At 38.1% G+C, this 23346-nt stretch overlaps 1 protein-coding gene across 3 annotated transcripts; it reads left to right on the top strand.

The window, feature by feature from the left end:
- Positions 1 to 7801: 7801 nt before the first annotated feature.
- Positions 7802 to 22716, top strand: ical1 (islet cell autoantigen 1-like). 3 transcript variants are annotated; one of them, XM_053498694.1, is made up of 17 exons: positions 7802 to 7906; positions 8460 to 8521; positions 10198 to 10235; positions 10362 to 10515; positions 12851 to 12923; positions 13906 to 14029; positions 14880 to 15078; positions 16436 to 16561; positions 16977 to 17075; positions 17176 to 17261; positions 17555 to 17604; positions 17685 to 17741; positions 18819 to 19037; positions 19996 to 20319; positions 20582 to 20683; positions 20769 to 20885; positions 22522 to 22716. In XM_053498694.1, exons 3-16 carry the CDS (start codon positions 10222 to 10224, stop codon positions 20882 to 20884), a joined length of 1743 nt encoding a protein of 580 aa, XP_053354669.1. In that variant the 5' UTR covers positions 7802 to 7906; positions 8460 to 8521; positions 10198 to 10221; the 3' UTR covers position 20885; positions 22522 to 22716. The 3 variants fall into 3 exon arrangements, with proteins under 3 accessions (XP_053354669.1, XP_053354668.1, XP_053354670.1); XM_053498693.1 differs by having other exon boundaries at positions 21422 to 22716; XM_053498695.1 differs by lacking the exon at positions 18819 to 19037 and having other exon boundaries at positions 21422 to 22716.
- Positions 22717 to 23346: the final 630 nt, after the last annotated feature.

Raw genomic sequence — 23346 nt, 5'->3', positions numbered from 1 at the left:
TTAGCATTTAATGCAGTTAGCATGGCTAATCTAATCTGAGCCCAAAGCTAGCATGAGGCCAAACACCTCGATAAGTCGGGACAAAGCATCTATTATATGGAAAATCTGTTCGTTATCAATGTGTGTGTGTCTGTGTGTTTTGATTTCTCATATCAGATTGGCGTGGGTTCATTTGTTTTGTTTTTTTTGGTTTGAGACTAATAACGACTGAGTTTTTTAACAAGGCACAATGTCTTATTGTGAACATGATGTTTTGTTGTTGTTGTTGTTGTTGTTGTTGATGCTGTTGGAAGACGTTCATTTGTGTTAGTTTGATGCTTTGTGAAGGTTTTTAAAAAGCTTTAAACATGAAATAATCTACCAATTGTAATCGTTGAATTAATTCGCTGTACAGCTGAATAACTCTCTCCAAACTCATGGATTATATACACAGCTTTGTGTGTTATTCCTCATTTAAATAGAAAACCATTTGTCTGAGTGTGGGATGAATAAAAGTGTCCATGTTTATTGTTAATCCTTTGGTAAAATGTATGCAAAATGTTTGTGTGTGTGTGTATGTGTGTGTCCTTTTGCCTTTTGGCTGAAATGTGATCCAGGTTGAGAAGAATGGCTCTGGGGAGTGGAGAAGCTCTTTGGAGGGATTAGCAGCGCTGATTTCTGGGCTGATATGGAGTCACCTTCCTTCTTACATCCACATCCTCTACACCTCTGAATAGTAGCCACTAATAGGGGGATTGTGTGTGTGTAAATGTGTGTGAATGTGTGTGAAAGAGACACGGGGGGAGAGCGGTAAGGGGGGGGTGGTTGGGGTACTGACTGACACATGCATCCTTTCTACACACCCTGGACATCTTGGTGTTCTCATGGTTAGGACCAGAACAAAAAAAGTACTCAAGGTTGCCAGATTGATTCCAACCCATTTTTGTATCAATTTAAACCAATGTAAGAAAAAGGGGCCATCACAGTGGCTTTGCACATCCAGGGTCGGGGTTCGATGCCACCTCAAGTCTGTTGGTGGGTTTCCTCCGGGTACTCTGGTTTCTTCCAACAGTCCAAAAACATGCAGATTTGGCTTATTGGCGTTCCCAAATTGCTTGTAGTGTGTGAGTGTGTGTGTTTGAACACCAGACTCCTTAGGCGACACTGGGTGACCAGAAAGTTGCCTATATAAATAATATGCATTCTTCTTCTTCTTATTATTATTATTATTGGCACTCCATTCAGGCTGTACCCTGCTTCATGCCCCAAGTCTCCTGGGATAGGATCCACAGGCCCCCCGGCAACGCGGGTGGCAGGAAAAGGCCGTATAGATGATGAATAAAAGAATGGAGGAATTAATCGTTTTTTTGAGACCCTTATAGAAATCTAAGCTTTCTGTAGGTAAGAACATGGCACAATACCTAACACTGTGCAATGCAAGATGCCCTAAATATAAATAAAAAATATTTATTATATAATATATTCAAAATATCTGCATGACAGCTCTGGCGTTGCTGATTTGATCCTAATCTAGAGTTATATTTTGCATTGCATGTTGCATGTTTTGTCCATCTAGTTTCCCCTGCCTTCTCTGTTTCCCACCAACATCCTAAAAACATTCTAGTAAGCGGAGTGTTTGAGATAAATTGGCTCTAGACTTGAACGTGTGTGTGTGTGTGTTTGTGTCTATGCACATTGGTTTGTGAGGGAGTGCCAAGTCCAGGGAACACTCCTACCTTAAATAAAGATCGATAAAGCGTCCTTTACATGCTTGAATAAATAAATGAGTATTCATTCTCACAATATTCTCACCCTTATCTTCACCTTTATCACTTTTTCTTCTTTGCAGTTTAACAACTTGTTAAGACGTTCGAGTAGAAAACACCTTTGAGTCATTCGGTGCGTTCAGCCGCGCAAAACACTGTTTTGATGAGCGATACTGAAAAAAACCTCTCCCTATTTCTATAACTGTTAACATCTGGTTTTTCTCAGTGCCATTATCTGTCTCAGCTAAGGGTCACCTCCTTCAGCTCCAGACCCTGTGGTTTCTATATTTTTTTCTTCTACAAAGGACGGTTTCTTTTTTTGTCTAAATATGATGGCAAATGCCACAAAATACAAAAGTCACCAGCTGGATTTAACTAAGCAATTAGATATAAACCACAAAGTGGATAATTACTGCAGTGATTAATATGATTCAGCTGCAACATGCCGTTTAACCCTAACTGATGGAGTGAGTAGTTTCTCATTTGTTAAACTGTCATGTCAGCAGACATATCCTGTGGTTGTGGCAAAGATGTTTCACTGTTTCAAAAGGGTTAAATTATTATACTGAATCAAGCAAAGAAAACAACTAAGGAGATTGATAAAACTACTAAAATCAGGTTAAGAACTGAAAAACGCATAATTAAACCCTTAAAGTATAGCAGTGTACTGTACCATCCATCCTTCAAGTAAGAAATGTGGTTGTAAAAAAATACCTGCCTGTTCTAAGTGAGCGTGACGGGAGATCACTTAAACACAAAAGTAAAATCAAATCATAAAAAGAAATTTTATAAATAAAACAATAAAACTTACAGCTATGTTTAATGGTGAAATTAACAGCATTTCCACAGGCACTTGAAGAGAATGCAAAGGATTGGGACTAAACAGTCTTAAGAAAACCACTTAGGTTTCAGTTTGATAAAGAATGGACTGTGGAACATTGGAAAAAGGTTACAGTACGTAGTCTGATAATTCCAGATTTATCCTGGTCCAAAGTAAAAAGAGAAGCGGATAAAGGGATGCACCCATCATCGAGCCTGTTGGGGGGCAGCGGCGTTATGATCTGGGGTTGCTTCTTTTGGGGAAGTCTAAGCTCAGCAATGTTATATGCACAAAAAATATTTTGGGTTAGTGATTTATTTTCTATATTCGAGAACAATCCTGGAGATTTCAAAACTATGCAATAACAAATATGGAATGACTACATTTTTCCAATTTAATTAATAAAAATTTTATTTGTATAGCGCTTTTAACAATGACCACTGGCTCAAAGCAGCTTCACAGAACATAAGAAACAAAAAACATAGTGCATAAAGTCCTAGATGTTGGACAAAATCATCCCTAGAGAGCAAGCATGTGGCGACGGTGGCAAGAAAAAACTCCCTTAGTTGGTATGAGGAAAAAACCTCAAAAGAAAAACAGACTCAATAGGGGAACCCATCCTCATTTGGGTGACATTGGAGAATGTAATAATAAATTATTCGAAACACCAGGGGGTGTGATGTGAACAATGTCCTTTCTGCAGTTTTGTACAGTGTGATGCAGATACGGCGTATGTAGAATGTTAGTGTGTGTAGAACAATACAGAGAAGTTCATTTAGAGTCACCAGCCTCAGAAATCACCAATTAACAAACGGCACTTCAGATTAGAGCCGTTATGAAGCTTTACAGAGCAGAAGCAACAGCAAGCTAACAAAAACCAATGCTAGCAAAACATAACTAGCTCTTTATTTTGTAATGTACAAACCTTAACTAGCTGGCAAATTAAATAATCTAGGGTTTAAACTGTGGCTACTCAGCAATCTTACAGCCTAATTTACAAACCCTTAACAGATATTGAATTTAACAGAAGAATGTACAAAATTTAAGTGGATAATTTATTCAAATAACCAAAATACAAACCATAACTAGCTAGCTAATGAAACCAAATTATATACAAAACTAAAGTATAACAACAAGAACCTAACAAAACTAAACTAAACTAGCTAATTTATAAACTTTTATACAAACCTCAAATCGCTATCTAATTTAACAACTAATGTACAAAAGCTAATGTACAGTACTAGTTCAACAAACTAAAATACAATCCTATCTAGCTAGCTGATTAAAATAAATAGTGTATAAAACTGAACAAAAAAAATCTTTTGCTTTTAATTTTTAATTAACAATAATAATGTATAAAAATAATTAGCTTGTTTATAGAAGTAAACTGAAGTACAAAACTTACCTAGCTAGCTAATTAATTCAACCTGTAATTTTTTTTTTACCTATGCAATTTAACAAATGAATGCACAAATTTAAATAGTTTAACAATTTAATATACAAAACCTTAAATTTTTACTTGAAAAAAGAAGAAGAAAAAACAAAAATGGGAAAAAAAGAAAAAAAGTCGCAAAGCACCAGAGAAGTCAAAATGAAAATTTAAGCAGAAAAAACAAGGTTTCTTTTGTTCTCGGAAATATATCTGAGTGAGAATATGATTATTTATTTTAATAAAATGTAAGTAAAGTTTACAATTTTCCTAAAACAGTGCTTAGATACAGTACAAATACAATTGCTGAAATATTTTTCACCCTTTACATTGGAACTAATGAAATATTCCGAGTAAATATCGTAAACATCACTGAGTGGTTCTGTTTTTTCTGTAGACCAGACCTGGGACTTAAATCTCTGCACAGTTTCAAGGTGTATGTAGTTTAAACACACCTGAAGCCGAGGGTTAATAATTAGTTGAAGAACTGAAGCAGGTGTTTTAGGAGCAGAGAAGTTTTAAAAAGTCCCTTTTGGAGAAGAAATGAGAGGTGAGCCTTTGCATGAAACGCATGCACGGACCAGCAGACATGCAGAAACCACACCAGACAGACACTATAGGTGTGTGTTTTTGGGGTGCTAGAGAAGCGTGACCCCACCCATCGCAAACCCACAGTCTACACCAGACACTTTCGATCCCTGAGAATTGTCCTGAATGGCTGATTTAGCAACTGCTTTGGCTCCTTTTTAACCTCTGAGTGTTTGTGTGTGTTTGTGTGTGTTTGTGTGTGTGTGTGTGTGTGTGTGTGTGTGTGTGTATGTGTTTGTGTGTGTGTGTGTGTGTATAAAATGAAATACAGTTAGGGTGCAGAAGCGGTTATTAGAGGTAGTCTAGAGAACTGGTGTACATGGTGTTGTGGTCGCAGGCTGGCACTCGAGGCCTCGACTTAAAGGCGTGGTTTTCTGTGGTTACGTGCTTCTTGTGCTTCTTGTGAGCGTATATGATTTTCCATACTCTTGTACAAAGTCTGCTGATTTCCTGCTTTCTGAAGCTGCATTGTCATTTAGTGATTTTGTTTTCTACTACCTTTTTTCACCTAAGGCCTGATTTTTTTTAAATAATGATGCATAAACTGCAATCAAAGGGGTTTGGTATTCCTAAATCACACAGTTTTAACATATTACTTTAATTTGTATGGAAAAAGTTTCAATTTGTAAAAATATTTTTAAATGCTGACAACGTCTTCTAAAATTACCATTAACCTATGACTTCTGTCCACTGCAACAACCTATGTGTGTTTTTCCAACAAATAAAAGTAAAACATTAAAAGAATTCTACAGTAAATACTTTAATAAACATTTTTGCATGTCCCTGCCCCACACTAAACTTTACCTTTGAATATAATCATTAAATCATTAAATTGTAATTTTTTTGTGTGTATTAATATTTAAATCCATGTAATGCTTTTTTTTTAACTTTCATTATAAGTTGTGAAAAATACATAATACTGTACATTTTATTTCATTTACTTAGCAGGCACAAATTTTATCTCAAGTCACATGGTATGAAATATACAACAAAAAACTTGTAAGCCTTTTACTTAATTAGTTAAGATATCATTGCCTATATATATATATATATATATATATATATATATATATATATATATATATCTCTGTGTTATATATATTGTGGAACCTCCTGGTGCTAATATAACTTACAAGGAATTATCGTAGAGTGGAGCACATGCTAGTACTGCCACCTTGTGGGAATTTTTGTCGTTGTTGTTGTTTGCATGTTAACTACAGAATATGGGATTTTCAGTATATTATACATTTTCATAAAACATTTTAGTAATTTTAATTGATAAACTATTTTTAAAGTTTTTGAAAAAATAGCAAAGTTAGTTATAAAGGGGAAAAATTGTCTTCAAAAGCCTCTGCAACATGTTTAAAAAAAAAATGTTTTTTACTCACTCATCATCTCATCTTCTATAGCACTTTATACTGTATTCAGGGCCGCAGGGACCTGGAACCTATCCCAGGAGCCTTAGGGCACTAGGCAGGGTACACCCTAGACAGAGTGCAAATCCATCGTAGGGCACACACACATACATCCATTCACACACTATGGGCAATTTGGGAACGCCAATTACCCTAACCTGCATGTCTTTGGACTGTGGGAGGAAACCGGAGTATCTGGACTAAACCCACCAAGCACAGAATATAAATATCTGCACAAAGGTCCTGTCATATAGGAGTCATTTCTTAAAAAATGTTGATCAAGTCAAAAGGTTGTAAAATGCACCATTTGGAACACGTTTTAAAAAAAATATATAAAATATACTTATAGTATATACAGTATAATATACTTTTTCAGAAAACTAAAAAACAGTTCAATAACGTCTTTTATTTTAAAATGTATTTTGTACATGGTGATTTAAAAATCTAGTCAAAACTTATTTCATTTAGAAACCAAAAATGCTTCTTTAATATCCAGTGTCTCAGCAGGAACTATTTAATATCTTCAAGACACAAATTTTAGTTAAAAGTTTGCAAATGCTGTTTGTGAAAGTTGCTGTTTTTTACATCTTGGTAATAAAATCTAGCACTATAAGAGAAACAAAAAAACAAACAAAAACTTTAAAAATAAAAACAAATCAAAATCATTATATTATATTATGATACAGGAAACTTTAGAATTATTGGTATCATACATAAAAAAACCTAAATGCTAAATGACACGAGAACTTTTTTAAAAACATTTGTGCATATTTAGTCACCCTTGTGCTTAGGTGGATATATAAGGTATCTATTTTTAAAAACGCATAGATGTTTTTTTTTTTTTTTTTTTTGGGGGGGGGGGGGGGGGGTTGCAATTGTGATTAAGGGATCCTGTAAACATGTAAAATATTAGGTTGACATGACAGTTTTTTCACAAACCTAAATTTTCAAGCCTATTACATAATATTCCATGGTGATTACTATTGTATTTATTCCCAATTTACGTACCAGTCAAGATTCAAACATGCGGGCAATTTGGGAATGCCAATTAGCCTAATTTCCATGTTGCTGGATTGCAGGAGGCAACCTGAGGTGCAAGGCGACAGTGCTAAGCACTACACCACCGTGTCGCTATTACATAATAACAATTTATGCAAATTTATGCAAACTGCATAAAAATCATGTGATGTTCACCTTTAATTAAATTGCTGGCTTTTAAAAACTTTGGCTAAAAAGAAAAAAGTATTCAGGTCCATTTCTTCTTTGCAGAATATATTTCGATTTGCTTGCGTTACCTTATTTTTCTTTTCAGATTTTTTTGTACATGTTGATCAAGTCAAAAGTTCTTAAAAAGTTCTTTATGTTTCTTCTTAACAATATATTTTGATTTGCTTGCACCTTCCTTCTTCACTGTTGCCAACCTTGTTTCTTTCTTAAATATTATAATCAGCCCTAATCACGTGACTAACTTTTCTGGGGAAAATTCTGGAAATGTTCGTGAGAATTTTCCATGTTAAAAAGCCCTGCAGTTTTTTTTTATTCAGGAAGTTTGGAGGGATTTTCATGTTGTTTTAACTAAATAAATATGTAATTTATGTTTAAACCATCATCAATGAACATAATAATACATTTATAGTGAGTCTTTGAGGTAAAATATAAGCCGAAGAACGACTTTAAGTCAAGGTTTTAACTTTGAACTCAACGCGAACAGCGAACACTCAGGAAAATGGCGCTGATCAGCCGGTTATTTCTGCGCATGCGCAGCGTGAGGAGTGACGCTCGTGAACGCTCCCTGTATCCTGCTGGCCGTTAAAGCCAACGTCAGCGGCTGCGGTGAGGGGAACCGAGAGCGCTGGGGGAACCGGGTCGCTCTCATGAAAACGCCGCCAGGACGGGGGAAAGAAAACGAGTAAGAAACTCATTTTTGGTTCGTTTGCCTTCATTAGCGACACATGAGACTGAGACGTGCATTTTGATCAGTGACGTTAAACAGCACCATTGAAGAAGAAGAAGAACTCTAGTAATCCTTTTTCTTTTTACTGTTAAGCTATCTTACCGATTTCCCCCCTCATCTACATCTTAAACGTGTGTAAATCTAACAAGAAAAACAAATTAAAACAACATCGCTGTGTTGCAATCCTCAAGAAACCATTTAAGGATGAGAAGAGATGAGATGGGTTCAATCTCAAATCTAATCCTTTCTTCCTGTATAGGCTCCCTATATAGCTTTGAGAGTAACGGCGCCTGCGCACTACGGAGTGCACTGGATGTAAAAACCAGAGCGGTTTGGAATATGGTTCAAAAAATTTTTTACGTTTCGCGTTGTTTTAATGCACTTAAATGCTAACGCGTTAGCAACTAAAGCGCAGTTTGTTTTTGAAAGGTAGTTTTTTTTCGAATAAGAGTCATAAAAAACGAAAATGTGTGTTTTTAAGTACAAATTTGGATAATGTCCTTTACAGACTCTGGAGTGAGACAGGTGTTGTGAAGAGGCCATTTCTTCATCTATGTGAGGCCTTCTGAGGTAATTAAACAGCACACACACACTTATTTACAGGTATATTAACTGTCATGACAATGACACACAGTTATAACACCATGTATGTGTAAATATATATATATTTTGTGTGTGTTACTGTTATATGTAACATTGAGAAGGGTCATTCAAATAAACAGCTGTTACTGTTTTTGTGTTAAACGTTTCTCACTTTCCTTTTTTTTTTTTTTAAGTCATTGATATCAATTTAAAGCTTGGGAAAGAACTCATATTTTATATCCGCACTGTTAAAACGTCTGCTGGTCTTATCAGCGCTTTGCGTTCAAGGCTACCGTCTCCCCAGTCACTGCTGTGCAGGTGCGAATGAATTACATCAGTTCATTTGTGACGGTGGTGCGAGGACAAACAGACACCCCTCTGGTCATTTGCACGGCTTTATTTAATTTTATTTATTTTTGTGGTCTGAGGGTGTACCCGGTTCCGAACCGATTTAAGGAACAGCATAAATGGAAGCGTTTGGAATATCTGCAAACAAAATTTGGATTTTTATCATTTTCTTCAAGAGGGTCATTACTGGTGACGAGACACGGATTCATCACTACGAGCCTGAGAGTGAACGGCAGAGTACAGAACGGAAACATCCTCAGGAAAAGTTCAAAAGTCAACCATCAGCTGGAAAACTCATCAGTGCATCAATTCCGCTATGAATCACAATGCTTTTGTGTGGTGATTAACTGTTGTGCCATTTTTGACCGCCACAACAGAAACGCATTTTTATGGCGTTACATAATCAAAAACCATGCACACTAGAACCCTTCGATTTTTCAAACTCTTAGTCTCAAACCCTCGTAATAGCAATTTGTCATCCTTATAGAATCGCAATTTTAATCAAATCAGCACCTATGAATTGTGATAATATCGTACCAGGAGGTGACTGGTGATTCCCGTCCCTAATGCTTACAGTTTTCTGGGATTCCTGAAGGCCAGTAAGCTTCAATAATCAACAGTGCTTGTTACCCTTATTGAAAAGCTGAATCCCAAACTTCAGATTAAACACCACAGAGTCGACACTCTTCAAAAAAAAAATTGTTTCATTTTGAGATATTAAAGCATCCACGCTGTTGTCCTGATTTTGCTCCATCAGACTTTCACCTGTTTGGTTACCTGGAAGCAGCCCTACGAGGACAAAGATTCACTACTGATGAAGACAGTGGTGCATTCGTGTTTTGCAGCTCAGACTAAAACATTTTTTTTGATGAGGGAACACAAAAGATTGTTGACAGATGGACAAAGTGTATTGGAAAGCAAGGGGGTTATGATCACTTTATCATTTTTGGACCGTTCCAAACAAGAAGGAAAAAAGAGGGAAAGGACTAATTAGCATAGACCCTTCTTTTTCTAAGATCCCCGGCATCATTTTGAGGGAAGTCCCACGTTCTGATTGGCTAGAAAAATGCACTTCGATAAAGGGACACAACAGAAACGCGCTCAAATGTATTTAAAGCTACAAACTCTGAAAACGGGAGGAATCTCAGGGATGTCAGGAGGCATAATCTAAGTTATATTTATGCTAGAATGATATTAGTGATTAATATTTTTTTGCAATATGTGCTGGGCTAGATGTAAAAAAACAACAAAAAAAAAAAGTAGTGTTTATTGTGCGTCATTAGCCATTTTACCGTATTGTATGTACCTGTGTGCAGGACTGAGCAGGCGATCCGAGCACTATGGACACCTACGGGTATGAAACATCTGCCTGTGTTATCATTTGCTAAAATCAGTCAGTCAATCTATCTGTCTTTTTTTTTTTTTTTTTTTTTTTTTTTGGTTGATGATTTCCTAAACCGAACGTCCTCGACTGTTTCAGGTTTACGAGTCCGGTTCTGAGCGAGGACCGCTCTGTCATGGGCCGCATGCAGAAGAAATTCTGGAAGACGAAGCAGGTTTTGATCAAGGCGACGGGAAAGAAGGAGGACGAGCACGTGGTGGCGTCGGACGCGGATCTGGACGCAAAGCTGGAGGTAGGGGCGACTGAGGAGTTTCAGTAAGGCTACGTTCACGTCACAAGACACGTCCTTCAGTTCCGAGTTTATGGATCGCATTTGCATGATTCACGTCCTCTGAAACGTCACGTATGCACACACCGATACGTCTTTGCTCAGGCCATCTGGTCAGGTCACAAGAACTCCAATCTGAACATTCTCATTGAAGTCACATGACCATGAAGGAGATATCCGACCTAGGACCATGTACAGTATGAAGTGGACTCGGATCCGATCTGAAGAACATCAGATTTGTGCGTTCAAAGACTGCCCCAAAATCAGATCTGTGACACATTAGGGTAAAAAAAAAAAAAAATCTGATTTAAGTCACTTCAGGATGGTAATGTGAACACAGCGTACAAATGTCAATTTGATGTTACATTAACGTTTTGTGTGTGTATGTGTAATGTAATTTAAATATATAGAATAATACATTTATTTAATAAGATTAAAAGGGAACCGAATTCATTCTGTTATTTTTAAGACATTCATTAAAGCATTACCAGCACAGTAGTCCGATAATAAAAAAGTTATTAAAATGAACCACAGTCAGAAAAGAAATCTCAAAAAAGCATATTGTGAAAATTTATCACTGCGGTTTTGTTGGGTTTGTTGGGTTGTTTTTATTGTTCGTTAGTTTGTTTTTGCTCGTTTTAGTGAAGCTCACTGGAGAGTACACTTTGCCTTTGCCTGGTGAGCTGGTTAATGAGTTTATCATCTGTCCTGCAGCACAACGCTCTGTGTGTGTGTGTGTGTGTGTGTGTGTGTGTGTGTGTGTGTGTGTGAGAGAGAGAGAGAGAAAGCTGTGTGAGAGGAGACGCACAGAGACAGAACAGGGAGAGATAAGAACAAGAGACAGAGGAGTGTACACTGTATTATCTTCTCTACACTACAGTTTAAAAAAAAAAAAATAGATTTCTGTCTAAAATAAGGACGCATTGTTTATGACTTGTTTTTTGCTTTATAATGTGCTCAAGTTTGCTTTAAAGGGTTTATTTATTATTTATTATTTTTCCCTTTGTCCTCAACTCTGGTTTCTTTAACGGATTTAGGGGCGGGACTACAGACCGTCCACAGTTGGAGATGTGATGTCACGACTTAAAAGTTTATTGCACCAAAGAGGATGATTGGCAATCTGATAAGTTTGCCGTAGCGATGACAGAGCACTGGTTGTTATGGTAACGTTATAGTTTGACAGACGTATTCGCTGTAATAAAGCGCTGAGAAAATGACACGGGGCCAATCTGCACGCCTATGCATATTCATATATCTCAGCATCTTTAACGAGGATGATGTCATCATATTCCGAGATCGTTTTAAGACAATGTTTCGCTAAATTTAAATAATTTACGATTGGATGTTATTCAAGATTCTGGGTTCCGATTGGTCAGTCCGTTGTTGATTGATTTTCTCTGGTATGTGTTTCCGTAGTAACAGCTTATTTGTTGAAATATAACTGGTTCACTGGTCACAGGATCACAGATTTTCTATTTTGTGTGTGTGTGTGTGTGTGTGTGTGCACATGACGCTAAAGAGAGAGTTAATGAGTAACATGGCCACACAAAGGAGTGTTAGTGTGACATTGTGCATAGTGGAGTAGCTCGAGCTCTTCAACCGTATGACTGTGTGTGTGTGTGCTTTAGGTGCACCATTTGTGCTTCCTGGGAACATACTGTCTATTTTTAAGAGCCTCGCCAACCTTCATGACTCATTTATAGCAGTTCTGCCACTCTCCGAGTTAGATTTCATCTTCACCTGAGGACACACACACACACACACACACACACACACACACACACACACACACACACTGGTGTACACAAAACTCTTGCGTTAGCAAAATGGACTCAAAAAAAGACCCGATACCATGACAACAGGGCAAACGTAATCCTCGCAGGTGGTGAAACAAGAGATGTGTGTATGTAGCCCAGTTTACCGAACCTTCACACACATCAATCATCTCAGTGGGTTTATTCACTTACTCAGAAGAAACCAAACTAAGATGATGATGGTGATTATTATTATTATTATAAGCATTTTGTCTGCATCAAGCGTGTTTGCGGAGCAGCAGTGTGTGCCTCCGCCCCTGTTTGCTGTTATGCTGATTAGAATAACACACACGATTCAGATGTGTGTTTTGGACTCGTCGAGGTTCTTTATGTTTGTCATAAAATTAATTGTAAAAACACAGTCACCCTGATGTTGGTTAAAAAAAACTACAACGTGCTACTTTGTGTAAATACACATAGTGTATGGTGTGTGTGTGTGTGTGTGAGAGAGATAGTTAACAGGCTATTGTTTGTCGCTTCCACAGTTTTTTCGTTCGATACAGACCACCTGCACGGAGCTCTTGAGGGACATCGAAAAATACCAGCAAAGGATCACACGTGAGTAAAAGCACACACACAAACACACACTTCTTCAGAGCTCACACTGTCTTGTGTCACTAAATTAGCTCCGACCCGTCAAGGCACGGACGCCACAAAACAAAGTGAAGCAGGTGCTAGTTCATGTCCGGTGGTAGCGCCAAACATCACAACTCTCTAGTTTGAGACCTGAACGTTCACTCATACAGTATATATCACACCCCTGTGAGGTGACATTTCATCAAGACAATTAAGCCCAATCCCAATTCTACCCCTTACCCCTACACTTAGCCCTACCCCTCCGTTTGGCGCGTTCACGTGAAGGGGTAGGGGTGTCTAATTTCTCTTTTGGTTGAAGGGGTAGGGGTAAGGGGAAGGGCCAGATAGCCCTCCAAACGAAGATTTTTCTTTTCGGGACCTCACTTTAAACGAAGGGCTAAGCAAAATTTTTAAGATGGCTGCTCACTCGAGCGAGCAGACCCATAAATGTAACTAATTTTTGCCATTAATAATGATTTTTATGACAAGTTTTCATTCTATGTATATTACCTTTAGTCTTGTGTTTGTGTTTATGGTGATGTTTTGTAAAGAAACGTTTGCAAAAAAATCGCTAAAGTTTGCTAGCGGATAGCACCGATTGCGCGATGTTACAAAAATTTTTTTTATGTCATATACACTTTACTGCATGCTACAAACAAATATAAAAGTTCTGTAGCACGGCAGTTTGCCGAGCATTTAATAATGCATTGTTTGTTTTTCTTACGGCCATACTGTATGTGTACATGTAAATGAACGGATACGTATGATGACGTATAACAGTGTTGTAGTGGTGTCCCATTTCTTAGGGGAAATATTTTAACCCTTCCCCTTTCCGCTTCGTTTCAAGGGACATGGGCAAGGGGTAGAAAATAGATTTGGGATTGGGCTTTAATGTTATTCACTTCACTGAATGTCTGTGGGATTAATGTTTCTGTCATTTCCTGTCTGACCTTTGACCCTGCAGGCCTGTCTCAGGAGGAGAACGAGCTCGGACTGTTCCTTCGCTTCCAGGCGGAGCACGACAAAACCAAAGCAGGAAGCATGATGGACGCCACCAGCAAGGCCCTGTGCACCTCCGCCAAACAGAGGTGGGTGTGATTATTTATAATATAAATAATATATATATAAAAAGGTGTAATCTAAATGTTGAGTAGAAGCAATGTTGTGAACAGTTATGTGTGGGATTTAATAATTTACTTTAAAATAATCTACTAATGCGCTACTGTCTTAATGTAAACAAACACCTGCACCAGTAGATATCAATTGGAAAACTAAACTGAATATTTTTACTGGGATTAGTTCATATTTTCACTTTGGCTATGAAAACAGCGCTGAAGTGGTATAAGTGAATTTTAACGCGCTGGAGTCGTTTTAAGCAATTACTTTTTCCATTTCCCATCTGTAATTCACTCTCCGATTACCGAACAGGGAGTGTATTTGTCTGACAATGAAAGAAGTACAACAAAGTACAAAAACTAAATGCAGAAAAACTAGACAGAGTTCTGCTGTACAGAAAGACAGACAGACAGGTACGTGGGCTTCAACCTGAAATAATATCACTGATTACATTAAAGATCAAAATATTATTTTTAGCTTTGAGCCTTTACACACACAAAACATTTAATAAGTTAGATAGCTAAGTGATTTAGAAGCATTTTATTTTTTTTGCTATAGAGGATGAATGTCCTAAAAAGTGTACATTCACTGTAGAAGTTAAATGTTGTGTAAAGCGGTAAAAGTAAAGCATTGACATCGTGTACTCAAACAGCATCCGAGCGAGCGCCCTCAGTTTTTAAACCTGATACCCTGAAGGTTCTCTTCATCACAGCACCGTTGTATAACAGCATGATACAATGAGTGTATTCATTATTCAGTCTGGTGTTTGACCCCTACCCTGTGCCCCTGCCCTTCCTTTTCCATTCCCCTGGGTGTGGGCAGGTTGGTTCTTTGTCCCCCGCTGCAGCGGATGGAGCAGGAGGTGGAGACGTTTCGGAGGAGGGCCATCGCCGACACGCTGCTGACCGTCAGCCGCATGGAGAAGGCGAGGACCGAGTACCGCGGCGCTCTTCTCTGGATGAAGGACGTCTCGCAGGAGCTGGACCCCGACACCTACAAACAGCTGGAAAAGTTCCGCAAGGTCTCTTGCTCTCTCTTTCTCTCTTTCTCACTAAAGTTAACAAGATTAAAAGTGTCGGCAAACACTCACAAAGTCTCTACAATGGAGACTTTGTGAGATTTTGGAAAATGGAAGCTTTTTATAGTGAGGGAGTAAAGGGTGTCAGAAGAAGGTTCATTTAGATAGGAGAGAACATAAACGTGAAAAATTATACAGCTTTCACATACTCAGGCACAGATCGAATCAGATATGGAAGCCAATCGTACCTGAGAATGAAAGGAGGGTATATGTTTAGATATGACCTCATTATCCCCATCCATCTCCTCTGTTTCCAATGTTATTCTCTGACCTACACAGTCCTAGGAAGGCACGTGAGAGTGTTACTCTTGTCATCCCCCCCCACAAAAAAATATTAATAACAGGCGTTGCAAGAATTTTAATGTTCTTTTCTTGTGATTTAGAGAGCAGGGGCATACTGCTACCTGCCTCATCGGAGAGTGTAAATACACAAGTGTACCCAAATACGGAGAGCAAAAAAAAAACAAAAAAACAATGTGAATGTTGGTTCTTGGGCACGGTAGAAATCAATCGTGCCCAGTGTAAAAACGCCCCAAAGACCTGGTTAAACATATAGCCGGGAGTACGCGAGTGCTGAATTCACCATCTGGGCAGCATCATCACGTCCACAGAAAGTCTGTACGGCTCCTCTAAAGGGTGGCGAAGATGTTTCAAGGAAGATAAATTGTGTTTTACCAATTAGTGATGTTTACAGTGTTCAAAATGAGCCGAAAGCATGTATGTCTGTGGGAGACCAGAAGAAGAAACGGTAAGATGTTGAAAACCAAGGGAAAAACAGGGTGTGTGAAAGTGAAATCTCAGTGGTGTCGAGTATCTCAAGCTGAAGTCCCGGTTGTTTTGGGGACGAGAGCTTTCGTAGCCGGTGTCTGATTTCCTCACGGGCCGGGAGGTGTACAAAGGACGGAGTAACCGAATCATGCAGTCACCTTTATTCAGTGGGTCACACACATTAGGGCTTTGTCTGGGTAGAGCAAGACGTGCATTTTTGTGTTGGTGCTGGAATTTTCATATATTGATGCAAGTTTGATTTTTGTTTTTTTTAACACCTGGTATATAAATATTTTTTCATTTTAAATTGTTTAAATTACATTAAATCAAATGAAGATTTAAAAAAAAAGGTCAAATCAGGAATGAACTCAACACTTAATGCCCCTCCCTTTCCTATTAATCCACCTGAAACTTCTAAAGTATAATGCTGTGCATTTACTCCCCTGGATAAGCCTACACATATAGCTAATATAAAAAGTGTCTCATTATACAATCTAACGCATGTATTTCTTTTTTGTGTGTGTGTGTTTAGGTGCAGGCACAGGTGAGGGGAACGAAGGTGCAGTTCGATAAGCTGAAGAACGATGTGTGTCAGAAGGTGGACATGCTGGGGGCGAGTCGGTGCAACATGCTCTCTCATTCCCTTTGCACGTACCAGGTATCTGCACCGTACTGGTCCACTGTTAAACTCGTTTAGGGTTATATTGAGTCTCTCAGTGGGTCATTGTCCAAATTATTTATTTATTCATTTAATATTTCGATAATTCATTTGTTCAAGGATTCATTTGCTCAGTGATTCACCGATTCATTCATTCATTGATGTACTTTTATTAATTTGTACATTCATTTATTCACAGACTTGCAGATTCACTTGTTCATTCCTTAAAGAATCCGCTGATTCATTTCTTCTTTCTCTCTGATGTCCATTAATTTTCGAAAAAAAAAATTTTTTACTCTCTCCGATTTGTTTCTACAGTATATACGAGTAGTTTATTTACAGCCTGTCCTCGCAGTACGTGGGCGTATTTTCTCTGCCGAGTGCAATCGTCTCTCTCTCTCTTTCTTTCTTTTAGACTACCCTCCTGCAGTTCTGGGAGAAAACGGCGAACATCATGTCTGGCATCCACGACTCCTTTAAGGGATACGTCCCGTACAACTTCACCACCCTGAAGGTCTGTTTTCAGGCAAATTTGTGATAATGAGATGCTGAAAGGTGGTGTGTTTTGTATGATGATGATGATGGAGCTTCATTAATGTGTGTGCTGCTCCCAGGAGTTGAGGGACCCGCTGGAGCACCTTTCTGATGGTCTATCACTGGAGGACGACAAAGATGAAGAAAAGCAAAGGAACGCAGACAAGTAAGCAAATACAAGCAGGACAAATACACGTGAGAAAGATGCAGCGTCTGGGTTAACGTCTGTCCCGAGACGCCCCCTGCAGGCAGGAATCAGATTAAGTTAAAATCACACACTTAAACCATTTGAACAGTGTGTTTCAGATGAATTAGATGTCACATCTCTGTTTAATCATCAGTGTCGGAGCACCTTAAATCCCCTCGTTTGTTCATCAGAATATTTACACACTCCCGTGTGTCTCTCAATGTGCAAATGTCTGCTGCTTTTATTTATTGCGCCATTTATTTTTTTAACAGACTAGTCTCACTAGAGGAGGAGGAGACGGGAAAATCTGCGCTTGAGGCTGGTATGTATGAACCGGGACGCTTGTTCTGTTTCTAAAAACCACATAAGAGTAACTTTGGACGAAACGCTCTTCTGCTGCAGGTTCTCTTGCTGGAGTTGATCAGGACCGAGCCTCCTTCCCAGCCAGTTTAGACTCGGGTAAGTGCATCACGTAAATGTGTTGTTCTCTTTACTGACAAAGTATGAGTCCTTTTTTGTTAGTTTGTTTGTTTTTAAAGTAAAACACTGTATTGGTGCTTATTTTATTACGATTATTTTATGAGTTTTAAAATTTTTGTACTTCTGAAGTTTATTCAACATGGAAGTGACCAATCCTGCTTTCCCTACTAATTGCAGGTTCCTAAATTCAGCTGTTTTGGGGTTATTATATATGTGCCCCAAAAATGGGAATTTTTTTCAGCATCTCGTATCAAACAATAATCATTTAAAATTATTCATATTTCTTTTCTATTGATTATACTAAAATTGGTGTAAGCTTCTAGATACCTGTACAAATTGTTGCTTAAATTAAAGCATTCTATAAAAAATTAAGCATCTTTTTTCCAAACAATTTCGCATTTACAATTTTTCAGCTTTGTCTTTTCATGTAAAATTTAAACTCTCCAAGTTTCATCTGAATGACAGTTAAGACCGTTGAAAGATTTGAATTCTGACATAAAAGGGCATGAAATTGTATTTAGCAAATATGTTTCTTTTTAGATTATAAAAATATAAATGTGTAGTATATTTACAAAAAAAAAAAAAAAGTATAGATCGGGAGATAAGAAACATTAAGTGTTATAAAAATGGTGTTTTGACAATTTTTTTTTTTTAAGCACCGATACCGTGTTTTGTCCAAAAATAAAATTGCACTGATTCAAACCAACTGAAGGCATAAAATAAATATCTGAAATGAAATTTGTACACTTCTCTATGGGGCTAATAAGCTTAAATGAAAATAAAGACCGAATCGAGTGCCCTGCTCGCGTCAACACAGTGTGCTATATATGGATGTCTTCATTAATGAAAAAGCAAAATAAAAAAATAATTTTATAAAAGAACACTTAGAAGCATAGTTTATATATGTTCATGCTTTTGTGTAGTTAAAACTCTTAATTTTTCTACAAAACACAAAAACTTCCATCATTAGTGATTGTTCTTGTTTAAACAAATATTTTATTATTTATAACTCAACAGATGTTACAGTATTCCCCATTTACCCCATTTGTACCGCAGCTTTGTTTGAGCTCTCACGCCCCGTCAGCAACATCACTACACACGATGACCTCTTACTCATGACCCCCGACCCCAACCAGAGTCGTGCCGTGGTCCCATTCCTACCGATACCACATCCTCAGAGCCACCCAGAGTCTGCACTGCCCCCTGCTGTCCAGTGGGACGAGTCTCAGGGGCAGAGCACGGAGTCCTTTGTCACTATACCACTGTCTGAAAAGGGTATAAACTCCTCAGAGCCGAGCCAGCTTCCTTCTTCTGTCCTCTCAGATCTGTCTTTAACTTTTGATCCCTGTCCCGCTATCCCAGACCTGTCTCTCCAGCTCTCCTTAAAGTACCCCCACCCTCAGAAACGGACAGTTCTGATCATGTAATCAGAGTTTGTGCTAAAGGCAGATTTTTTTATTTATTTTATTGTTTTTGAGAGGTTTGGGACATCACTAAGCTTTAAGGCTTTAAAGCAACCATGTGTGATGTTGCAAATAATTTTAGGATGTAGAATTTAGAGAATGATAAACAGATTACAGAGTAGCAGATGGGTTTATTTTAAATCAATTATTTTATTTGCAGATTTATCAGATTAAAGAGCACAGTGTAGCTGATGCCAATTTGACATTTACGTAACATGAAAATTCAGGTTGATTCTTAATAGGGTGTTGATTTTTTTTTTTTCTTTTTTTTTTTTTTTTAAACAATGATGCACTTAGGGGTACTTTAAAGCATTCTGATCGAGGGCTCTTACTTCAGCGTGACTGGAGGCTCACACTGGCTCTTCTGTTTGTTCTTGTTTTTGGAACAGTAACTTTCTGAAACTATATCCTTTCTGGAATCGTCTGGCTTTCAAAATTCCTTATCCTCTCAACTGGAGAAGACTAGACCTTTTGTCTTTTTCCACTTTTTTCCTTGCTTCATGTCTGCTGAGTTTATTCTGTCTCTTCATTCTTATATTCTTGATGTCTGAATTTTGACAAAATGTGTGCCTTTCACTTCCTTCCTCACACTCGCACACTACACTTGTTAATCTACTCATTATAATTAATAAAATCTAAGATAAATAAAAACAATAGCCAGAGTAAAACTTGAGCATTTAACTCTCTGTGGATCAGAGGGTGCTCGTGACACGGCGTCCAGCAGACAGTCAGGTCACTCTTTAACCCACTCTTGTTTTCCCTCGCTCCAGCCGGCGCAGATTTGCTCTCGGGTCTCGCGCCGCACTTCGGCGCGGAGGAGGAGGAAGGAGAGCGAGGTGATCTGTCCTTCCTGCAGGACCTGCTGAGCCCAGGGGCCTCGAGCGGAACAGACGAATTCAGCAAGGCGTGGCAGGACGCTTTCGGCTGCTTCGAGGCCCCCCCGAGCGCCCCCTGTACCACACAAGGCTCTTTTCCTGCGGCGCCACCGAGCACCGTCACCACCAGCGCCGCTGCGCCCCGCTCTCCCTCACAGCCTCCGAGTCCCACCGGCTTCCTGCCTTCACAGCTCCTCGACCACGGCCTCAGCACCACTGGTTAGACTTCTCCACATGCACAAATGCACACTGCCATCTAGTGGTGGACTTATTGAACACACACTCTTCTGCTTTTGGAATGTTTTTTTTTTTTTTTTTTTTTTGTCCTTGTCTGCGTACATGTATGTGTAATATATGTTATTTGCAGTAAAACTACTTTTAAAATATCTACAAACATTTATTTTTAGTTAAAAATGTTTGGACACATTTTAGGAGTTATGTTAACTTACTAATAAAGCAAAGTGTTTTTTGTAAATCACAGGATGGATGACTCCGCCCATGTTTCAAACCGCTCCCCTTCAAGCCACGCCCACTTCCGGTCAGGCCCCGGCTCCGCAGCACAGCCCCAGGACGCTGGATAACGGTATGTCCGCTTTCAAATACGGAAAGGAGAGAGATTTATATTCATAAAGCGTTTTAAATAACAGTAATTTTTTTTCATTTTGTAGCTCCCAAAGGTGGAGGTCGGGACATGTCCGCATGGTTTAACCTTTTCGCCGACCTGGACCCGCTTTCCAACCCCGATGCTATCGGGCGAAGCGATGAAGAGCTGCTCAATGCCTGAGGTGTGTGTGTGTGTGTGTTTTGTATAAGCATACTATGTGAACTTTTTCTTTAGGTTTGTTCTGTTTAATGTAGCCACAAATGGGTGGTTTAGATGGTTAAGGGTCTGGGTTACTGATTAGAAGGTCAGGGGTTCAAGCCCAAACACCACCACTGATGAACCCTTGAGCAAGGCATTTAACTCTGTCACTCTGTGTGTGTGTGTGTATGTGTGTGTGTGGGTGGGTTATTGTTATTATTGTAGTGCTTTATTTCTTTTTTTTCACCATACCATACAGTTATAATAATAATAATAATAAACATTTCACTGTGCTGTAAGATACGTGTGACAAATTATTTATTGTTGTTATTATTATATAAACTGTATGCTGTAAGAAATAAAACATTTCATACAACATTTCATATTATGAAATTTTTGGAGAAAAATAATCAATTTTAGGCTAATAAATGTTGCATTACTTCATTACTGATTACTTTCCTGTAACAGCATTGACGCACTTTGTTTTATTTTTTAAAATATTTCCTGTGTCCCTGTCAGGATTTGTTCCCTCAGTTCCTGTACAGAAGAAAAAGAAAACACTAGAGCTGGATATTCTTTGTGCTGAGTCTCACTGAGCCAAGGATAGATCCAGGAAACATGGATCGCCTGTTATCTCAATGCGTGTGTGTGTGTGCGCGCTGTACATTTCTTTAGCAACGTGTGTTTACTTTTTTTTTTTTTTTTTCTATGTTTTTTTCCTCGACAGAAGATTGGACTATTTATATGTTGTGTATGAATCTAGTGATGATGATGATGCCTCCAAGGGAGATGAAGGTTTTCAGGATTGTGTTTCTACACTGGATCTGTGAAGTTTCACGCGACAGCAAGCGTTCACACACTGGAAGTCGCGCAAGACATGTTTACCCGAATCAGAAACGTGTATTTAAAAAAAAAAAAAACTTTCACTGATTGTTTAAGCCGTCTGTCCGAATGCTACACTCGCAACGTTATACACCATTACATAAAAAAATAAATGAATAAAACTTATAAATTTATTAAAGAAAAAAAGATCCCTTAAACTAGAATCAGGGGTTTTGATGAGTATCACAAGCCACAGCAATGTTGTGAAATATTTATTTCGGCGTAATATTTAATCACAAATTCATTTTGGAAATGAAAAAACTAATCTCAGATCTCATTTATAGCTTTAAGGAAAAGATCTATAACAGCAAATATATATTAAAATGTATGTATAATTACTCACGTGGCGTTGCGCAACATCTGCTTAAAAAATGAGAGTTTATATTTATTAATCCTCTAAAGTCTAATAACCTGCTGTAATGTCGAAGAGGTTTAAGGGGTTAACTGGCTGTAAAGTGTGTGTGTGTGAAATTTTGTATTATATCTCACTTTGGTATTCACCGCAACAGATCTGTGCATTCTATGCAGCCAAGTGCAAAAGTTTGTGTCCCCTAAATTACTTTTTGCTGTTTTTTTATTTTTTTTTTCCCCCCTATAAATGTCGCACAGTATTAGTGTACAATGTTATTTGGGAGACGGGGGTGAAGGAAGTTCAAAAGTTTGCATCCCCCCTTTTAAAAGCAATGCATGTGTTCTCTCCTCTCTTATTCTTTAACATTTTTTTTTCTTCTTTTTAGTAGTTACAGATGATAGAACTGGAACATGGCAACAGAAAAGCATCATGAATTTCGAGTCCATGAGAGAGTTATCAGTAACGATGTTACCTGTGATGTCTGCGTGGAAAGGATTACGGATTTTTGTCTGTCACCTGTCAGTCTGAGCCGCGCCGACAAAGCTCGTGCATGTAGAAAAGGCAGATAGCGTTGTTGTTTTTTTTTTTTTTTTTTTTTTCATTTAAATCAGTAAGCAGAAAAAGACGCACATGCTGGTTTTTAGCCAGGTGCTTTAATTAGGAGAACTTTCAGACCGGGAAAATGACAGAGTATAAATAAAAAAACGGAACGAATTTTAAGGGGCACAAACTTTTGTAATATTTCACTTTTCCATACATGGCCTACGGCTGAAAGCTTTGATTCCGATTAAGCACCTCTGTCCAAATGTTGTTGTTGTTTTGTCTTTTTTTGTGTGTGTGTGTATGCAACGGAGTGAGTGTTTCTAAATCCTCATTGTCTGAATGTTTTTCTTTGGTAATTATTGGATGTTTGTAAAAGTATTGGCATCCATCTTCTCTAGGCCTCATCTCTCAAATGAGTTGGTTCCTGTCATTTTACAGAAGTATGCAAACTTGTATACAGCTTTACATTCCACTTATGCCTGAATGCACAATCTATTTTTTTTGTCTGATATTTAAAAAAAAATTTTAAAAAGGAAAAAAAACATTAATCTGATGCCTTGCACTTTTAATTGTGTTTAAAACCTTTATAATTTCACCAACGTAAAGAATGTACACTGCACCATTCACAGCTGCTTTTGACTTGATTTATTTTATGCAATTATTTTTT

This window comes from Clarias gariepinus, chromosome 6 (assembly GCF_024256425.1).
Source record: "Clarias gariepinus isolate MV-2021 ecotype Netherlands chromosome 6, CGAR_prim_01v2, whole genome shotgun sequence".
Lineage (NCBI taxonomy): Eukaryota > Metazoa > Chordata > Actinopteri > Siluriformes > Clariidae > Clarias > Clarias gariepinus.
Note: the sequence above shows the minus strand (reverse complement) of the source record. Positions and strands in the feature narration are given on the sequence as shown.